General features: G+C 35.5%; 1 protein-coding gene across 28 annotated transcripts in view; it reads left to right on the top strand.

The window, feature by feature from the left end:
- GPHN (gephyrin) overlaps positions 1-17,212 on the top strand; it is a 325,345-nt gene that overhangs the window by 228,422 nt on the left and 79,711 nt on the right. For 8 of the 28 annotated variants that reach the window (XM_068946257.1, XM_068946248.1, XM_068946240.1 and 5 more), the window contains 2 exons: positions 9,201-9,257; positions 11,251-11,322. The exons of 12 other annotated variants lie outside the window; for them this stretch is intronic. In XM_068946257.1, coding sequence (XP_068802358.1) covers positions 9,201-9,257; positions 11,251-11,322 — 129 coding nt within the window. The remainder of the gene's footprint in view (positions 1-9,200; positions 9,258-11,250; positions 11,323-17,212) is intronic. 8 more of the 28 variants (XM_068946263.1, XM_068946260.1, XM_068946255.1 and 5 more) reach the window with 1 other exon arrangement.

The following is a 17,212-nucleotide window of genomic DNA, read 5'->3' as shown; positions in this document are numbered from 1 at the left end:
TTAGAGTACCTCAAGTGAACAACAGCCAGCAGGCAATGAGAGTAAGCACTGTAGTGCATTTATCCAGAAAGTTATCCAGAAAGACTGGAAAACATTGTTGTAATCCCTATCATTCCAAGTCCGTTCCAAATTGTAATGATCACTAAGTGTTCACACCCAGAAACAGGAAATGAAAAAATAAAGATAATGGGTTTTAGAATCAAAACAACAGTTGTCAAAATCTTTTATCCAGCCTTCTCATAAACAGCCGTTCTAAATTTATTAATACAGTTGTTCCTCCTGTTAAATACAACTTTGTTTTATACTTAACTCTTCTAATTACCCAATTTTTCTCACAGTGTATGCTAGATGCCCTTTATTCTATAATTTATGTAAGGCTTAGGTTTACACTATGTTCTGGATCTGCAGGGAGAACTTGGTATTATGTGCCGAGTGGTCTGTCTGTGTTTGAGAAAATTCTTATTTAGTTGTACCACTTTTTGTGTAATAGAATATTGATCTTATGCTATTACCCCTATTGTAATTTTGTGTATGCAGCAAGAAAATGGAGAAGGAACTAGAGTGCTCCAGGGAATTGTCCTGTGTTGAACATCAGCAATCTATTTAACTAGTTTTGTTTGTTCCTCAAAAGCAGAGTGTAAGAAAATAGTATTTTATTTTTTCTACATTTCTACCTCTGTAAAATAGATGATAGCTGCAGAAATCATGACAAAATTCTGATGACATGTTAAAATTTCGGAGTGAAATTGAATGACTATGAAGTTATTGTTCCATTCACAGGTACCTCAAGATGAGGTATTAGAATGTGTTTAGATTATTAATAGTAATGGCAATGGTTCTAATCAATCCCTGTATTTATTGCATCCAAAATTTACCCATAAATGCCCTAAATATTAGTTGCTTCTACTTTGTTGTGATGTTCACTGGTTAGGGTCAGAGGTGTCAAACCAAACATTCTATTTATATTTTTTCATCATTTTAGTTAAATTTTAAAAGATAAGATATATATTATCCCTTCAAAGGGGGCATTCATGAAAAAGTTTGAATAGGGTAGAATCTGATTTCTTCAGTCAGGTTTCAACAGTGTATTTGTTTGTTTGAAAGGAAAGAAAAAGATTATCCATTTCTGATCACTCATAGTGTTGCATGTTCTATGACAAGAGTTTCTCCAGACATTTATGCATATGTAGATTAACTGAAACCTGCATATACTTCAGTTAAAGAGCTTTTTATTTAAAGCAGCAACAGTAGTGACTGTTAGCTTGAGAAATTCGGAACACTTACTTACAGTTGGAGCTTATTTCTCTCAAAGGACTGTGTTGGAAACTGGGCTTGAGTGCCTTAGATTAGATTTATGCAAAGCATCCCATAATAAACAGTAACAAGTTTGGCAGGATTTCAGACTAGCTGTTCACAGTCTCTCTTTCAGGTTTGCACCATTCAGACATTACAGTTTATTTGTTAAGATTGATTTTATTTTCTTTTAAAACATACTTTTTTCAAAATAAGAGGAAAACCTTTGAGCAAGAAGTTCTATGCATTGGCATGGCAATTCTTTGCAACACCTTGTTGGCTTCATGAAGTTCACAGGCAGTCTCCTTGGACAATGAGTTGTTTCAAAGGTACCATCAGTGTGGACGAAGACTGACCTTTTCGTCACTTCCCATGTTATTGTTAGTGTCTAGCCACTTAGGCTCATGTTGTTTCAGCTTCTGTAAACTGAACAGAATCCAGAATCCACCTTATCTCCAGTTTCTGAGCTTATCATCTGATTGCTTGATTTGTGTATTTCCTGTAGCTTTAAACACAGGATAAAGTACAAGATATTACAGATTGTTTGAAAACATGTTGTAAATGCACTGCTCCTTAGTAAGATTTACTCTTCCCTTAAAAGTCTCACTGGCCCATCTGTTTTCAGAAAGATGGCATCTTCTCTTTTGACACTAAGCCCTAATGCAAACAGCTCTCCCTTAATTTTGCAGCTAAAAGTGGTTACAGAGAGCAAATATCTTAGCTGATTTACTTTATAACCTACTTTTCCCACCAGTGACTTCTAAGTAACTTCATTGATGAGGCAGCTTTCAGTGTGACCACCCAGGTATCTTTGATAGGAGCTAGCTTACTGTCTAAAATATTTAAAGGACAGTGTCCTCCGTTTGAGTATGAACAGTCCTGTATGTGCTTCAGCTTTTAGAACTTCAGTTCAACTTAGGGCAGCAAGGCAAAAGAGCTACACGTTCAGAACTGAATTGTCAGTTTGGGAAAGGTACGTACAAAGAATTCAAAACTTCACCACCTAAGACTTACCATGGATTTTTTTTTTCTTAAACATGAGCTCCTCTGCTTACCCAGACGAATTTCTAATGAATGCAATGTGTGGGGGGGGTTTTGAAAGCTGTAAATTTAGCTGTTGTTTGTGGGGAAGGCCAGAGAATGCTCCAGGTGTCAGGGCAGCAATATGTACCAGCAGCTAATGAAAGCAAGTCCAAAGTGAGGCTGAAGTGAGAGAAATGAAAGTATTGATTTGAGAAATCTGATGTAAGGATTGAGTAGTATCGGGTGAACTGGGACAAGACTGCCTTACATGGCTAGAAGGATTTGGGGAACTTGAGCTGTATGGCAGGAGGGTTGTGCAACTGGAAGCTCTGGGACAAGGAGGATATGTGGCTGTAAGAGGGTTTGGAGACCCTGTGGTAACCCTCTGTATGTTTATGCGCAGATGTCCGCTGTGTAATAAAGTGTAAAATACTTCAACTTCTTCTGAATCAATTTGCTTGGATAAGGAGTCTAGTCCCGGCAGCACACAGCTCTGTGCAGGCTAATTAAGCCTGCTGATTTCCAACATTCCTTGAAAGCTGTAGGAGACTATACGTAATTTTCATACATTTCCGGCTGGACTGTGTATGTCTCTGCCAAAAGTAGCCATTCTGTCTTGTTACTCATCATTTATAACCTCTTCAGGATCTGGCCAGTGTAAAGTCTGTGTATTTTGTTATCTGCATAGTGAAAATAAGAACCTGACTCTCATTTGCCCTGAGGTCTAGTGTAAATGAGATTTAGGATATTAAGTCTCTAAGAATAGTGGCATAACATGTAATGTTTGTATTTATTATAATTGATATTGCCCTGGTTGTGCATTGTACCTGCCAACTTTTAGCTTTTAAATCTGACCATTAAATATCACTAAAGTCAATAGATATTTGCAAAAAAAGAAAAACATATTGATGTAAACAACCAATATGTTACAAAAACTCCTGTAGGAGGACATAGTTACATTATCTTTGGTGTTAGATCTGTTAATAGAACATTGATCGGGTGATGATATTCTTGTACTAAACTGCAAAACTGCAAAATATTGGCATTTAATTTGTGCCACTGATTGGTCTACCAGCACTGTGTTAACTCCTTCATCTGCACATGGAACAGTGTAAGTAGTAGTACCAGCTTTTAAAAAAGTGAAAAATTAAAAAAAATGTGTGGGTGTTGATGTTTATCTGGCCTAAAACTGCAGAAGTAAAAATTTCTTCAAGTAGAAGTCTCTTTTTCATGGATGAATGTAAAAGTTATGCATAATGCATTGTTTTCACTAAAAAGAAATTAATTAACTTCAGTATTAAAAATATATTAAGCTCCTTGTTAGCAATAGCAACTGCTCACTTGGTGTAGGGTACTGCTCTTATTAGAGAGGAGAACTGTAGTGGGAGTTCAGATTTCTGTATTGATATTTTCTGCTGTTGATCAGGCAAGTAAGGATTGTGGAAAATACTGCCTGTATGAGTATTTTATATATATCTTATATATATCATTATAATGTGGGAAGTCACAGTATCCCACCCCAAATGTGTTAACAAGCACTATGTAATTACTCCACTAATTAAAATGACTTCTTACCAACTTCACAATATTTGACAGTTTATTCCTTGTTTCTGGTTGTTACTGTCCTTTACATTTCTTAAGTTTGTTCTGTACCATGAATTTTGACAAACATTGGTAAGGATCAGAACAAACACCTTCCATGTTAGTAAGATTTGACCTTCTCCTTTGTATTCACTACCCTTATTTGTTCCTACTAATGCATCAGTTTTTTTATTCCTAGCCAACTGATGTAAAACCACTGCCAGTTGGGCTATACTGTTCAGATATATGTCTCTGTCAACATGAATTGTGTGAGAATTGGAGTGAAAGATTTCAAGAAATTTTTTCCTGGAATAGAATGGTTTAATAAAATCTACAGCTTTCATGGTTTCTCTTCACCCACTGGACCATCTCCTTCTCTAGTAGAATGCGCTACATCAGTTTGAGGAATCTCCATGCTTTTGATGACATATTACTGATATCTCCTAACCATCTCTATACTTAATTGTATTGTATCCTCTGAAACCACTTTGTGTGGGGACTGTTTCAATTAATTATGATTCATATTTAGTTTCTCTTCTGTAAGTCTTTTATGTTTTAGTCTTCTCAATGCACATATCGTAAAGATCTTTTTTATTTTTTTTTTATATATCCCTCTGCCACTTCACTAAATCATAGAATTTTTCTTTAAGCTACATGAGATTGGAGAAAGGTTTATCCCATTACTCTTTTTCTAAATTTTACCTTTATCTCTTGAACAACACTTGGAAAAAAAGGAAAAGCCACATTTGGAATATGTTGTGGAATCCTCCTGAAGGAAGTGGCCATGCAATGACAATAGGAACATCACATGCACAGTTTTGCTATAGATTTCCAAAAGTGATCATTCCTTTCTTACCATGATGCCCTGGGTTTTCAGATCAGATGGTAACTGGAGGGAATTAATGTCAGGTAAAACTGGAAAAATGAGGGAAGTCGTCTGTTGTCACAGCATATAGGAACTTGTGAATGTCACTGTTTCATAGTCAGAAACCTTCTTTAAAAAGGAACAATTTTATAAACACTTATGAACAATATGTGTAGTCACATTGACAAAGATAGGGCAAGCAAGTCTCATGATTTAGGGTTGAGTAGTGGATATTCATACCATTTGACTTTACATACCCTAAAGCATCTAGGCTAGGAGCTTAAGGAAATTTTAGATTATATGAATACCTTCAAGGAGTCATTGCTAGAAACTGGGAGGTTCTTTTTTCTTTTTGCCTGAGAAAACAGAAAACATTTGTCAAGACAGTTGCCATGGATGTGTGGGGTAATGCATGCGGCAAATGCAAAAACAATTATTTGCAGGCCCAGTGGTGTAATGAAGTATGACAAGTTTCTACAAGTAATATTTATAGTTTTCTTTATCCACCATTCATCACTGAACTCTGAGGTAGTGGTCATGTGGGAGTCCCTGGTTTACATTTTTCTTACATGGCCAACAAATAATCAGAACTTGGTTCATATGTTGTGTGGTGTAGTGTCTTGTTTCTGATTAACATGATTCCAACACTGCCTGCCTCAGCCAATGAATAAGGAAGTAAACATCTTTTTAAACCCTTAGCGTAAAGAATTTCCAATGCTAGGGTTGCATTTATTCAATTTTGTAGTTAAATAGTTTGATCCTATCAAAAAGGCTTTATCCATATCAAATATTTATGTATTTGTCAGGATTTTGGAACAAAATGTGAAGAGGTTTAGCCTTTTGGTGAATGTGGGTATAAATACCTACTTCTGAAAGCTTTAGATCCTGTGAAATTCAGGCTTATTTGTCAGAAGCAGTAAGCCGGGAAGCTTTAGTGTACCAAAAACAGAGTAAGTAAATTATCAGGAAGTGGAAGGAGTCTAAGATGGATAGAGCTAAGTATCTGAGGTTTTCTCCTCTTCTGCAACTCTTCCTTTAAGTAAGTCCACCTAAAGCCAGAATTTAAGATTAGTTCAGAGCTGTTCTTTCTTTATGACCTGTGATTAGGTCTGCTGGCTTATATACATTTTGACAACAGCCGGGTAGGTTTTGTAAATTTCTTTTCAGTAGTAAAATAAAGGGTAAAAGTAAGCAGGTGAATTCCTCATAGGCTATGTTAGAAGGCAGAGCAGTAGTAATGAAACCATATATGAGATGTCTGCTTGGAAAATATGAAGTGCCTGTTCGACGGTAACCAGGTCTTTTGTTTATCTTTTCACAAGTCCATTAAGTATTTATGAGCACCCTTCTTTGCTCTCTGTTGGTTTCCCTGCTTGGTAAGTTCTTTTCCACTGGCTTCCTATCTCATTCTACTGAAGTTTAAACTTCAGCTTATTCTTCAGGGTTCAGGACAGAGACATCTGTGACTAATCCTTAGCTATTAACTCCTGCTGTTGTTACCTTGTGAGTAAGAAAGGGATGTAATTGTAATGCACTTACCTTAACTGCTGCTGCGTTATTCCCTGCCAGTCTCTTGGAATGTTTCTTTCCTTCTTTGCATTAAATATCTTCATTTAGCTCATTCAGATTGTTCCAAAACCCTCACTTCTTTCGGGTAACGTTTGACAATAACTGCTTAGTATTGCTTCTGCCTCATCTCATAATCCATTCGTTTAGCTTGTATTGTGATATGAAAGTAATAAATAGTAATCATAAAACCTGAGATCCAGAGATTTATTTGCAATTTCACTGTTCAGGTTTTTTTTTTTTTGTCAGTCCTACATTTTGCTTAGAAGGAAGTATTGTTTTCACATTACAAATCAGCGATAGAAAAATCACGAGACCTGCTCTAGATCACACAACTTACTGGCTGGTGTCAATGCTTTTGACTTAGAACACATGCACACAGTATTTCTGCTCTGATCTTTTCTAGCTGCAAGTATTCACACCTTGTCTGTGACAGGGTTCTTGCATCAAGCTGAGTGTTTGAGAAATGAGGAGTGTGTAATCCATGGCAATTTTCCAAAATTCTAGTTTGTCAGTCAACTTCTAGGACATTTTACAGGAAGAGTTTACTAAAAATAAGGATAAACCTGAATTTCTTTCTCTAGCATTTGTCATGAAAAAGCAGTTTTTCAGTTCCTGCATTTCCTTTCAAATCCCTTGCCTTTTTGTCAATACCCTTTTAATTCCCAGAGCAGATCTGGTATAGTTTGTGCAATGTTCAGATCATTCTGATTATACCTTGAGAAGCATCCAAACTGCATTCTGAATAGCACAAGGTTCCCATAGAAAACATGTTATCTTGGAAATTAACTGTGGCATGAATGTAAAACAAGAGTTAACTTTAGGCTGTCTCTTTATATTTTAGATTTTCAAGCATTTTTAATCTAATTATTTGTAATGTACAGCTTGTGTACATATTTTTCCATATTTTTTGAAGAGAGAGAGTAAATAATGTCAATTTTATGCACCTGTAACATCCCCAACCTCATCTCTGACTGAATCCTAAACTGTCAGCGCAGCTCGAGTTGCCACACTACCCGCACTGGTAGGTGTCAAAAGAAAAAAATCTACCCTGGAGGGAATGCATATTATGATCTCTTGCAACTTTTCCCCAAGTTTCTGTAATATGTAGCATTTTTCACATTGTTCTGATTCCACATTGTTGTGTGACATTATCAGCATTTGTTTTTTCTTTCAGTACATTTCTCACTGTTTAGAGAAAAATTGAATATATTATTTTTGAAAAAAGTTTTGAATTAGTATCATGAGTTTGGGTTCTACTTCATTTTGTCTTATAGTCTGGGATAAGTATTATTTGAACTAGGCGGCTGATCCAATTATCTTTACTCTAACTCCTGTTGTTTTCTTTTCAACTAAGGATCCCTTTTTCTTCTTGGGGCTTTTTTTTCTTTTGAATTAGGGAAGATTCTAAAGGAGACCTATTTTGTTTAAGAATGACAGTTTGTTCTTGGTCAGAATACTAGAATTGCTTGCAGATTTGCTTGGAGTCTCACCATAATGATAATGTGGATGTTTCACTTGAGAGAGTTCAAAGCAGCTGCTATTCTAATGCAATAAGACTAGCGAAGGAAAGCAACAATTTACATGCACATTTCCGGTGGATTTTATTAGTGTGCATCCTATCAGAACTGAGTAGTTAGAACCTTAACTTATTGCTTGGTTGCATTACTTTCTTGAGAATCTAGTGCAAGGTTGTTTTTTTTTTAGTATCAGTTGACTGTGTTTTGAATATGTAATTCGCCATTTGTCTGTTGGTCAGATAGAATCAAGTGGTGGCAATATAGGTTTTGCTTTTGCCCCAGGCCAGCCTAAAGCATAGTTGAATTTCCATGGCTTATTCAGTCTTTGGCTTCCTTTCTGAGATGTCCAAAAGGAATGACAGTTATTATGGTTTGAAAAGGATCCACCGCAGTTGGATGGGACTGAATTTATTTTGTATAAAATATGGAACAACCATCAGATAGTAAAAACTCAGTTTAGTCTCAACTCAGACTACCAAGAAGAAGAATATTCCTCAAGTCATGTTTCTTGTCTTCTTCCTCTCTACTTCAAATGACCTGACATAGGTTTAATTTTGCAGCAATAAAAAAGATTTATTTACTAGATTCAGCAATTCTGAAAGGAACTCTTGCTGTAAATGAGTTTTTTTATACATGCTGCTAGCAATATAAAGCCTTTAGAGCAGCTATTATTTCGTTTGTTTCTTCCATCCTCTGCATCATCTAGGAAAAAACTTATATAATAAAGGAAAAAGAATCAGGCAGGAGATGTTGGGAGAGAAATTGTATATATATTTTATGTTGAAAATAAAAATCTAATGTTGGTCTGGCATTAAAATTTTCTGGTTGGGCAGCATAATTTTTTAACTGGGAATCTTAATAGCAATGGCTAAAATCTCTAGGCCTGGATCAATAGGAGTCTATATTGCATTCTGTCAGGTATCAGTCATGATACTTGTCAGGCCTGATACTCCCAGTAATAGCATAGTGGGATCATGTGATTTGATTCAAATACTAACTGTAGTAAAAGATACAGCTTTTTTTTTTCCAGTTAGTTTTAGGACTTCATTATTCTCCATATCCAAATCAGATAAGTAAAATGTATTCTTTAAAAAACTGTTAGTGAATTCGGCATGTAAAACCTGTGCCAGATGGGTAATATTTAAATGAAAATCATCAACAGGGAAGTTTAAAATGACATGGTAAAGCATCGTTTATTCCAGAAATTAAAGTCTGTGTCCTTGTCCTCTAGAGATGTCTCAGAGAGTCAAATTGATGTCTTGCATGTACTGCTAACTGACTGTGTGGAAATTTTTTTAAGTTCACTTTTTCTTTATTCTTCTGTCTTTTTTACCCATCTTCCCCCATTGTAGCAAATTAGACGACCGGATGAAAGCAAAGGAGTTGCTAGTAGAGTTGGATCCCTCAAAGTAAATATGTTTCTAACATTTATTTTGCAAGTTTTCTTCTACAGCCTACACTTTTCCTTTTGAAGGGGGAGGTGAGGGGAGGGAGGGAAGGGGCTTTTCCATTTCTCACCATTCCATCATTTTGATTTCAGTATTCTTATTGCTGTTGGGTCACATTTTGTTTGTTTCTGTGCTACACATAGAACAACCTGCTGAAGGCAAGCTGCCAGCTAGTTAGCTTTGAATGTCATCGCAAATAACAGGCAGAAACAACCTTCTTGAAATGCCTATAATTTGGGGATCATGATTAAACCACTTCTCTGATCTGTGTTATTTGTTGTCTCTTAACTGCTTGTTACTCGGAGAAGTGACTTACTCATCTTCAGAGCACTGCTTCCCCTATTGAAACATAATTAAGCTTTTATAGCGCTCACACATTTTGCAATTAATTCTACAAAAGATCAGTACAAGAAAGTTGAATATTTGGTGTACATCTAGCCTTTAAGTCAGAAAAGAGTAAATAAAGAGGAAATGAGAGAGAGATTCATGTGAGGCTAATAAAAATGGAGCCACTGTTTGGCTAACAACTAGCCAGTTCCTTTTTCTGCCTTTTTTATGTTTGTACAAACATACTCAACTGTTTAGAGCACTTAAGAGAACAGGCAGATTTCTAAATCAGTACCCACTCATGTATAGTGTTACACACTAATAGATGGTTTAAAACACAGGAAATTCTCCAGATTTACCAAGCTGCTGATCATGTGCAGTCTAGGCCATTCTGTTAAGATTCTGTCTCAACAGTTGTCTCTTTTTCAACCATCCAATTTTCCACCTTTTTTCTACTTCATTTCCTTTTAGCACTTTCTCAAGCGCTAATTAATTCATTTTTCTTCTGCACTCTCCCTGCCTTTTTCTGCCTCCTTGGTTTTTGATTTTTTGTTTGGTACTTGTATGTGTGCATATTGCTTTTGTTCCAGGACAAGCCATCCTCTCTGTTCTCTAGCACTGCTCTACAGCTGCTCTTTGTGAAAATGTTATTTCACTGAGCATAAAGAAGGGGAGGGGAAGGATTAATTATGCACCTCTTTCCAGTAATGACACCACCTCACCTGTCTGTGAGGCTTTAGCTTTTCATCTGGTGTTTTGGGAAGAGGTATTAGTTACAGTGTATGTGAGAACACTGTGCATGGTTGATGGACTGTTGTTTCTGTAGCAGACATTCAGTACCGCTGAATTCACACAGAGGAAAACACAGGCAGCCACAGCTACTAGTCTGTTTTGAAAATTGTGCAGATAATTATTATGACTTCTACATTTTAATGAGTCATCACATACAATTTTATATGCCTAATGCTAATACATATGCAAGAGGTGTAGCTTATTTAAGGGCTCAGATTCATCTATTATTTTTGTGAATATGGTATCACTATGAAAGCCACTAGTTTAAAACACTGGGATTCAATTTTCAAATATTGACACCTAATTTAGGATTCCTGCTTTCTTGTCTGACTGCCCAAGATTTAATTTCACTACCCAAAAAATATACTTAGCCACAAAATCTGATATGAATATCCATATAGAGAATGGAAAATCCTAATTAAGATTTCCAAATGTGAAAAGTCACCCCTAAAATGTCATTCTTAATTGAAAAAGTCTAGTACACTGCCTTACAAAAAAAAAAAAAAACTAGATACACAATGTAGCAGATTCAGTAGCTTTAGAATGATCTGTTCATTGTTTTTTATATATTTATTTTTTCCTGAAAAAAATAAACTGAAAAAAGAGCCATGTTATTCAAGTACAAAAATCTTGTATCCAGTTCCAGAGTTTGCTGAGTATGTATGTTTGTATTGTGCAAAGCACGTTGATGTCTTGAAATGTTTTGCTAAAGGCAGTGAGAAATGTGTTATGCTATTTGTTTAAAAAAAATAAAACAAAGAACGAAAGAAAAAAGAAAGAACGTGACAAGAGAACAGCTTGCTTTTTCAATTCATTTTCTGATGTTTACATGTAGCTCCATCGAAAGCTGGAGGAGCTCAGAGATCACCTAGAAGGCAATGTCAAAGGATGCTCTCTCCGAGTAAATGTACGATTTCACTCGGTGATCTGTTTTTTTAAAACTTCCGCTGGCTGGTAACACCCAATCTGATTAGTTTGTCCTCTCATCCCCATCTTTTTCCTTTCTCTCTCTTTCTTCCTTTGTGTTTTCGTTCTTCACTAGCTGGGTTTTCATTTTAATGTGTATCAGAAACCTGACCTAATTGACAGGGCTTGTTTAAAAGAAAATCCTCCTACATTTTAATGAATGTTAATCAAACTTTGGTTGGCTTTAATACCAGCTAAAACAAATCCCTTTCCAAAACCAAAGTTGCACATCTAAAATTTTCCTGAACATTAAAGTTAGGAGCAAGTAAAATAAATATCCCTAGTTTGAAGGATCGCCGTGTATCCTCTGCCTGTGACTGATACTTTAACTGAACTGAAAACTATGGCTAATCTCTGAAGATAGGTTAATATTTGTTTGGATGCCAGCTATGCAAATTTCACTGCTTATATTTTTAGCAGTCTCCTTTAATACAAAAATTCTGCAGCATATTTCCTGCATGTTATATTTGTGCTTTAATGAGAAAAAAAATCATATGAAAAAAAGGATTAAGATCTAGCGTATCAGTGATGACACCTCTGTAAGATTATCCATTTTTCACAGAAATCTTTAAGAAAACAAGTTGTTGTAGCTAACGTAACAATACAGACAGCAGGACCTCATATTCATTAGTTTTCTTCATAAAGAGCAGCCTTTCAGAAATTAATTCTCTAGAACTTATAGTTTAAGCTGCATAATGTGCTGTGTAATGAAAATTAGAAAGGAACAGCTTTGAGCACAGTAAATATAAAAGTTAATAACTGTATTTATCCCTTTGCACAATCATTCAGTGAAGACTCTCAGAATAATTTCTTTAGAGTCATGTCCTGTTTGTGTCTTCCATACACTGTGACTGTTGTCATTATTCTCAGCACAATCATGTTAGTATATAATCCGCTATGGCTATCTAGTGAAAGATAATGATGATGATTTGATAATTTTTACCCTATTTGGATGCCTTTGCATATTGAGCTGTAAGTCTGACATGAAGTTAATTTCTGCCTCTGTCAAATAGAAGTCACTGAGCTTATAATCTTTTGCAGGTCAAGTACAAAGAAACTGAGCTGCTAATACATTGCGGCTTTTTATAAAATCAGTTGATGAACAGACTATCATTTCACGGGCAAATTTCTTTAAGAATCAAGTTTTTGGGAGAATAAACTGTGTGATATTTTTCATTTGGTGACATGCTAAATTTAGTAGCTATAATCAAGGCGAAGAGAGACCTTTATTTTAGACTCCTCACCCTTAAATTCATGATTTAATACTGGTGTATAAACATAAAGCCAGGAAAAGAATTACATGAAACTTTTTACTACAAGAAAGTGTTCTAGATACATATTCTCGCATAGAATGCCACAGGGGGAGAGGTTTAAAATGCAAAACTATGACCATGTTAACCATAGATATTATACGAACTAATTTCCATGAAATTGTTCTGTTCCTCTGTGCGACTTTATCTGTTCTATCGTGGCCATACCCTACACAAGATATGCAAGGAACTAAAATGTTCCATATATTCTTCATATGCCCTTTAAATTTCTTCAGACAACCAGGACACATCACAGGTATAATAGCATGTAGCTGAAGTCTGCTGCTTTTCACTACCAGTCTGATCCATACTATAATAATGGATATTTTGGATAAGGCAACATTTTAAAAGAGAAAATACACGTGATTGGTAGATCAAATAATAGCACAAATCCATAGTAAGTGGTGGACATTTGGAAAGAAAATAACGAGGGATCTGTTAATAACTCATCTTTAAAATTATTTTCATGTATTCCATAATGTTTTTGGAAAGGGGTTTAAATGAATGTTATTAATACTACTACGGTGTGGAAAATGTATTGAATGGTGTGGGAGGGGGAACATGAAGTAGCTGATGGCCAGCCCCATAAGTGAAAGTTAAATGCTATTGCACAATTGTGCGTAATATTAAGGTGGAACCTTTGTTTCAGAATGAATTTCAAAGACACACTTCCCACATTAAAGGCTAAGGTCATTAGAAATATATAGGAAACATCAAAATTCTGCAGAATATCTAAGATTCTACCAGAAGTTTAGAAAGCCTGCCAGATATGTAAAGTAATGGGCACTGAAAACATGCATTAAAATTCTAGTTGATTAAGCAGATTTTTTTTTAGTGATTAATTTAAAAGGTACTTTTAATACCAGTAGGAATGTCTAATTGTTTACAGAGAAAGTTTTCCTGAACTGAGATCTGTTTTTCCATTTCCTCTTGAGATCTTCACTCAGCTTGCTTGTAGATATTCCAATTTTTTTCACGGCTTAATTCTTTGATCCTTCCAAAATACCTATATTTGAAGCTAAAATTAAATGTTACTTAGAAAATTAGTCTTCTAGGACTTTGAATTGTTAGCACTCTCCTACCTCTTCAAATTAATGTGGCAATATCAAATAAAGTGTATTAGCTACTGAGATGATCAAGGATGAAACAGGTTGCTGGTTTATTTTTTAAAACTTATAAAATCTGTTTAAAATTGATACCTTCCTGAAAGCGTTAGAGAAGTTCAGCACAGATTCAACAGAACGATACTGCTTCAATCAGTGTTTCAAAGATTTTTTTTGGTAAGTGTGCAGGCTAAAATTAATTTTAAATGCAAGCCTAAGTTCTGCAGAAACATACTATGAGAAGCCCATCAGAAAAGCATAAGTCTAAAGATAGAAATTCTACAGAAAGTTTCCAAGCAACGTGTGAAACAATTTCTGTGTGGATCTTAACCAACATACTTCCAAATCAAAGGTTCTGGTTTTGGCCAAGAACAGTATTTTCAGATTTCATCGTAGAGGCCAAATACTGTCCATAGAGGATGTTTAATGAAACCTGGATCATCATTTTTCGTATAAATTGTGTCTCGTGGAGACTAGTCTCCTGCAGGCTATATGCTATCTTACTTTAAGTACCTGCCTTCTTTGATCATGATGAAGGATTATGTTTATGGGGCTTTCATTCCTAGTCATTATGTTCTGTTATTAAAAATCTGAGTAATGGCAGGGTGGCCCTCAGACTAATGGCAAACTGTTCCAGCAGCCTTTGGACCAGATTCTCAGCTTGTGTAAATGGGCATAGCTCTTTTAAAATCATTATCACAGTGGGGAATTTCTGTGACAGAGAGTATGGTGCCTCAACTTCAATGTTCATGGGGAAAAAAAAGCCTAGCAGCACATCTGAACAGGGCTCAAATGTTAGCACGTTAGCTAGCGTCTCCCAAAGTAATGGGTAGGGATTGTCAGGCAGCATACAAAATAGGAAGAGCTGCTCCCTCTTTCCAACTGGAAGAAACAGTCAAAAGTTAAATTACAGGAGTTCACAGATGGCAGCAAACTGGAAGCAGAGTAAGTGACAGTTTGCAGAATCATCAAAGGAACTTAGAAATATATCGACATTTAATTTTAATATTGCAGAAGCAGTACACTTAAGGAATGCTGACATCAGGCAGATGTTCAAAAAAGGAGACTAGACAGAAAGCAAGCAATGATGTGGAAAGGATCTGGAAATGATATGTGTGCAGCGGATTGAACAATCTCATTGCATGATCCTGTTGAAAATAAAGAAACAGCAATCAGTATGTGCAAGAGTGTTGGTTGTAAGAGTAGGGAACTGATAAATCCTTTCCTGAAGACCATTTTGAGATCAAAACACTTGAGCATAACTTTGATTTCATCATTATGAGAAAATAACACAGGTAAACTGAGAGTCTATACACGTGTGAATAAGAAAAAAATATGGAGTTTGTGTGTGTGTGTGTGTGTGTGTGTGTGTGTGTGCGCGCACGTGTATTTGAGAGCAAACAGAAATAAAATATGCAGGTATTTAGGTAGAAGGAATATTATCATTTGCCTCTAGGCAACTGGAACTTTATGAATATGAAGAAAGTAAGGAATGATTTAAAGCAAATACTAGGAGGCATAAGATTGAAGCTAAATGATAAACTTAGGTTAGATATTAATGAAAATATGGATAATTAGGCAGGTAACAGCAGTCCAAGAAAAAAAGTACACAAGCGTTTAGCTGAAAGTATACCTCTTGTAAGTTAGTGTAGGGACAGGGCGAATCAAATTCTTTCAAACTTTGTTGGATAAGTTTCCAAACCTCCTCATTGTTGGTGTTCCTGTTTGTTTAGTTGCTCATACTTAAAACACTCCTGCTTTGATGTTTCTTGCTGTTAATCCATTCTCTGGATCCTTACCTGCAAAGCTGAAACCAATGGATCTTCTTTCTCCATGCTATTATAGGACGAAACATGGCAGCAATGATTGGAGATTATTTATGAGAATCTTGATTAGAAATGCATCCAAAGTCTTAGGTGAATAGCAGAATCCTATGTCATGTAAGCATACATGTAAGCATACTTTGTCCTAAGCAAAAGCACATCTTATCTTTCTTGGAAAGCTTTCAAAATAATCCTCCTAGAAACAATTTTTGCTCAGTATTTGTTTGGGAGGGGGAGGAAGGAGTCTCATTTTTTTAAGAAAAGAGACTGTTTAAGATTAATACTTGGTTTCTTAAAACTGCATTCTCTTTCTATTTGTCTAAAGTCATTTTCTATTTGTGACATAATCCTTCTGTAAATCAGCTCACTATAGCTTGTTGTCGTAAGGGAACATGTCATCAGGGGAAGGAAGTAGTGGTGAGTGTATGTGAACATTTAAGACGTCCTGAAGTATTCAGATTTCCTTGGTAATATTATCTAGTTAGAGCAAAGGAAATATATACAGAATGCCAGAAAGGAACAAAAATATTTTCACTGAGAGCATTATAATTTTCTGTGAAGAAAAAAGAAGCTCTATAGACATACATAATGAAAACATAAATGAACGTAGACAAATATGAATGTAGAATTTTCCTGGAAGTGATATTTTACATTTCAGTGAAGAATTATGAAATACATATGTCTGAAATTGACGAATGTTCATGAGAGACTTTAAGTATCATCTTCTCTACTCAATCCATCCTAATGCCTAAGTCAGGAAGTGGTCACTTACAATTTATGTGGAAATTCTTATTGGGTTCACTTTAACATCAATGTATCTGAAGCATTGTACAGTGCTAATTTTGTTGAAGTCTAAGGGATTTTTGCACAGAGTTCTGATAGGTCGTTTTTCTACCTTTAGAAAAAAAATCAAGTGGAGTTTTTTAATGCATTTATAGGAACCATGTTTTTTTAATTTCATTTATTAGGGTGTTTTTAGTCTTTATAGCCAGTTGTCATCACATCATCACTAGACTAACACAAGCTCAGGAAAAAAACCCTAAAACTCAGATTAGTATTTGTAATTGAAATATGAAATATGTTCAGCCAAAGAAAGGATTTGCAGACTCACTTTAAGAAAAGAAAACCTATAAGTAACTGGAAACTATTTACTCATTTCTGATCTAGGAGTGATATACTAGTATAGAAAAATTGATATCTTAACAAAATGTTGCCTAAGCAGTCATATTGTTGTGATCTGTGCATAGCTAAACCACACTCTAGGTTCAGAACAACTTCTGTCAGTAAAACTATAGTGTTCCCAGTGAAGTGTCTATGCTGATACATGCTGACAGTGGACAGCGTCCCTCAAGAATCCCAGCTCTTTATATTAAGGAGGGCTATAACATGCAGATTTCTGTTGGCCTGTATCTGGCCATTAGCAATTTAGCCTTTGCAAGTTATTCTGTTTTTTAGAGAAGTGAGATTGAAGAAGAAACTTGATTATCAAAATGCTAGTTCTGAGCATCTAAAAACATATATAGGGAAGAATAGGTCCTTTAACGTGTTTTCACGTTGCATTTTTTGCAGAGTTAAAATAAAACTAGTAGTGTTAA

This window comes from Struthio camelus, chromosome 5 (assembly GCF_040807025.1).
Source record: "Struthio camelus isolate bStrCam1 chromosome 5, bStrCam1.hap1, whole genome shotgun sequence".
Classification (NCBI taxonomy): domain Eukaryota; kingdom Metazoa; phylum Chordata; class Aves; order Struthioniformes; family Struthionidae; genus Struthio; species Struthio camelus.
Note: the sequence above shows the minus strand (reverse complement) of the source record. Positions and strands in the feature narration are given on the sequence as shown.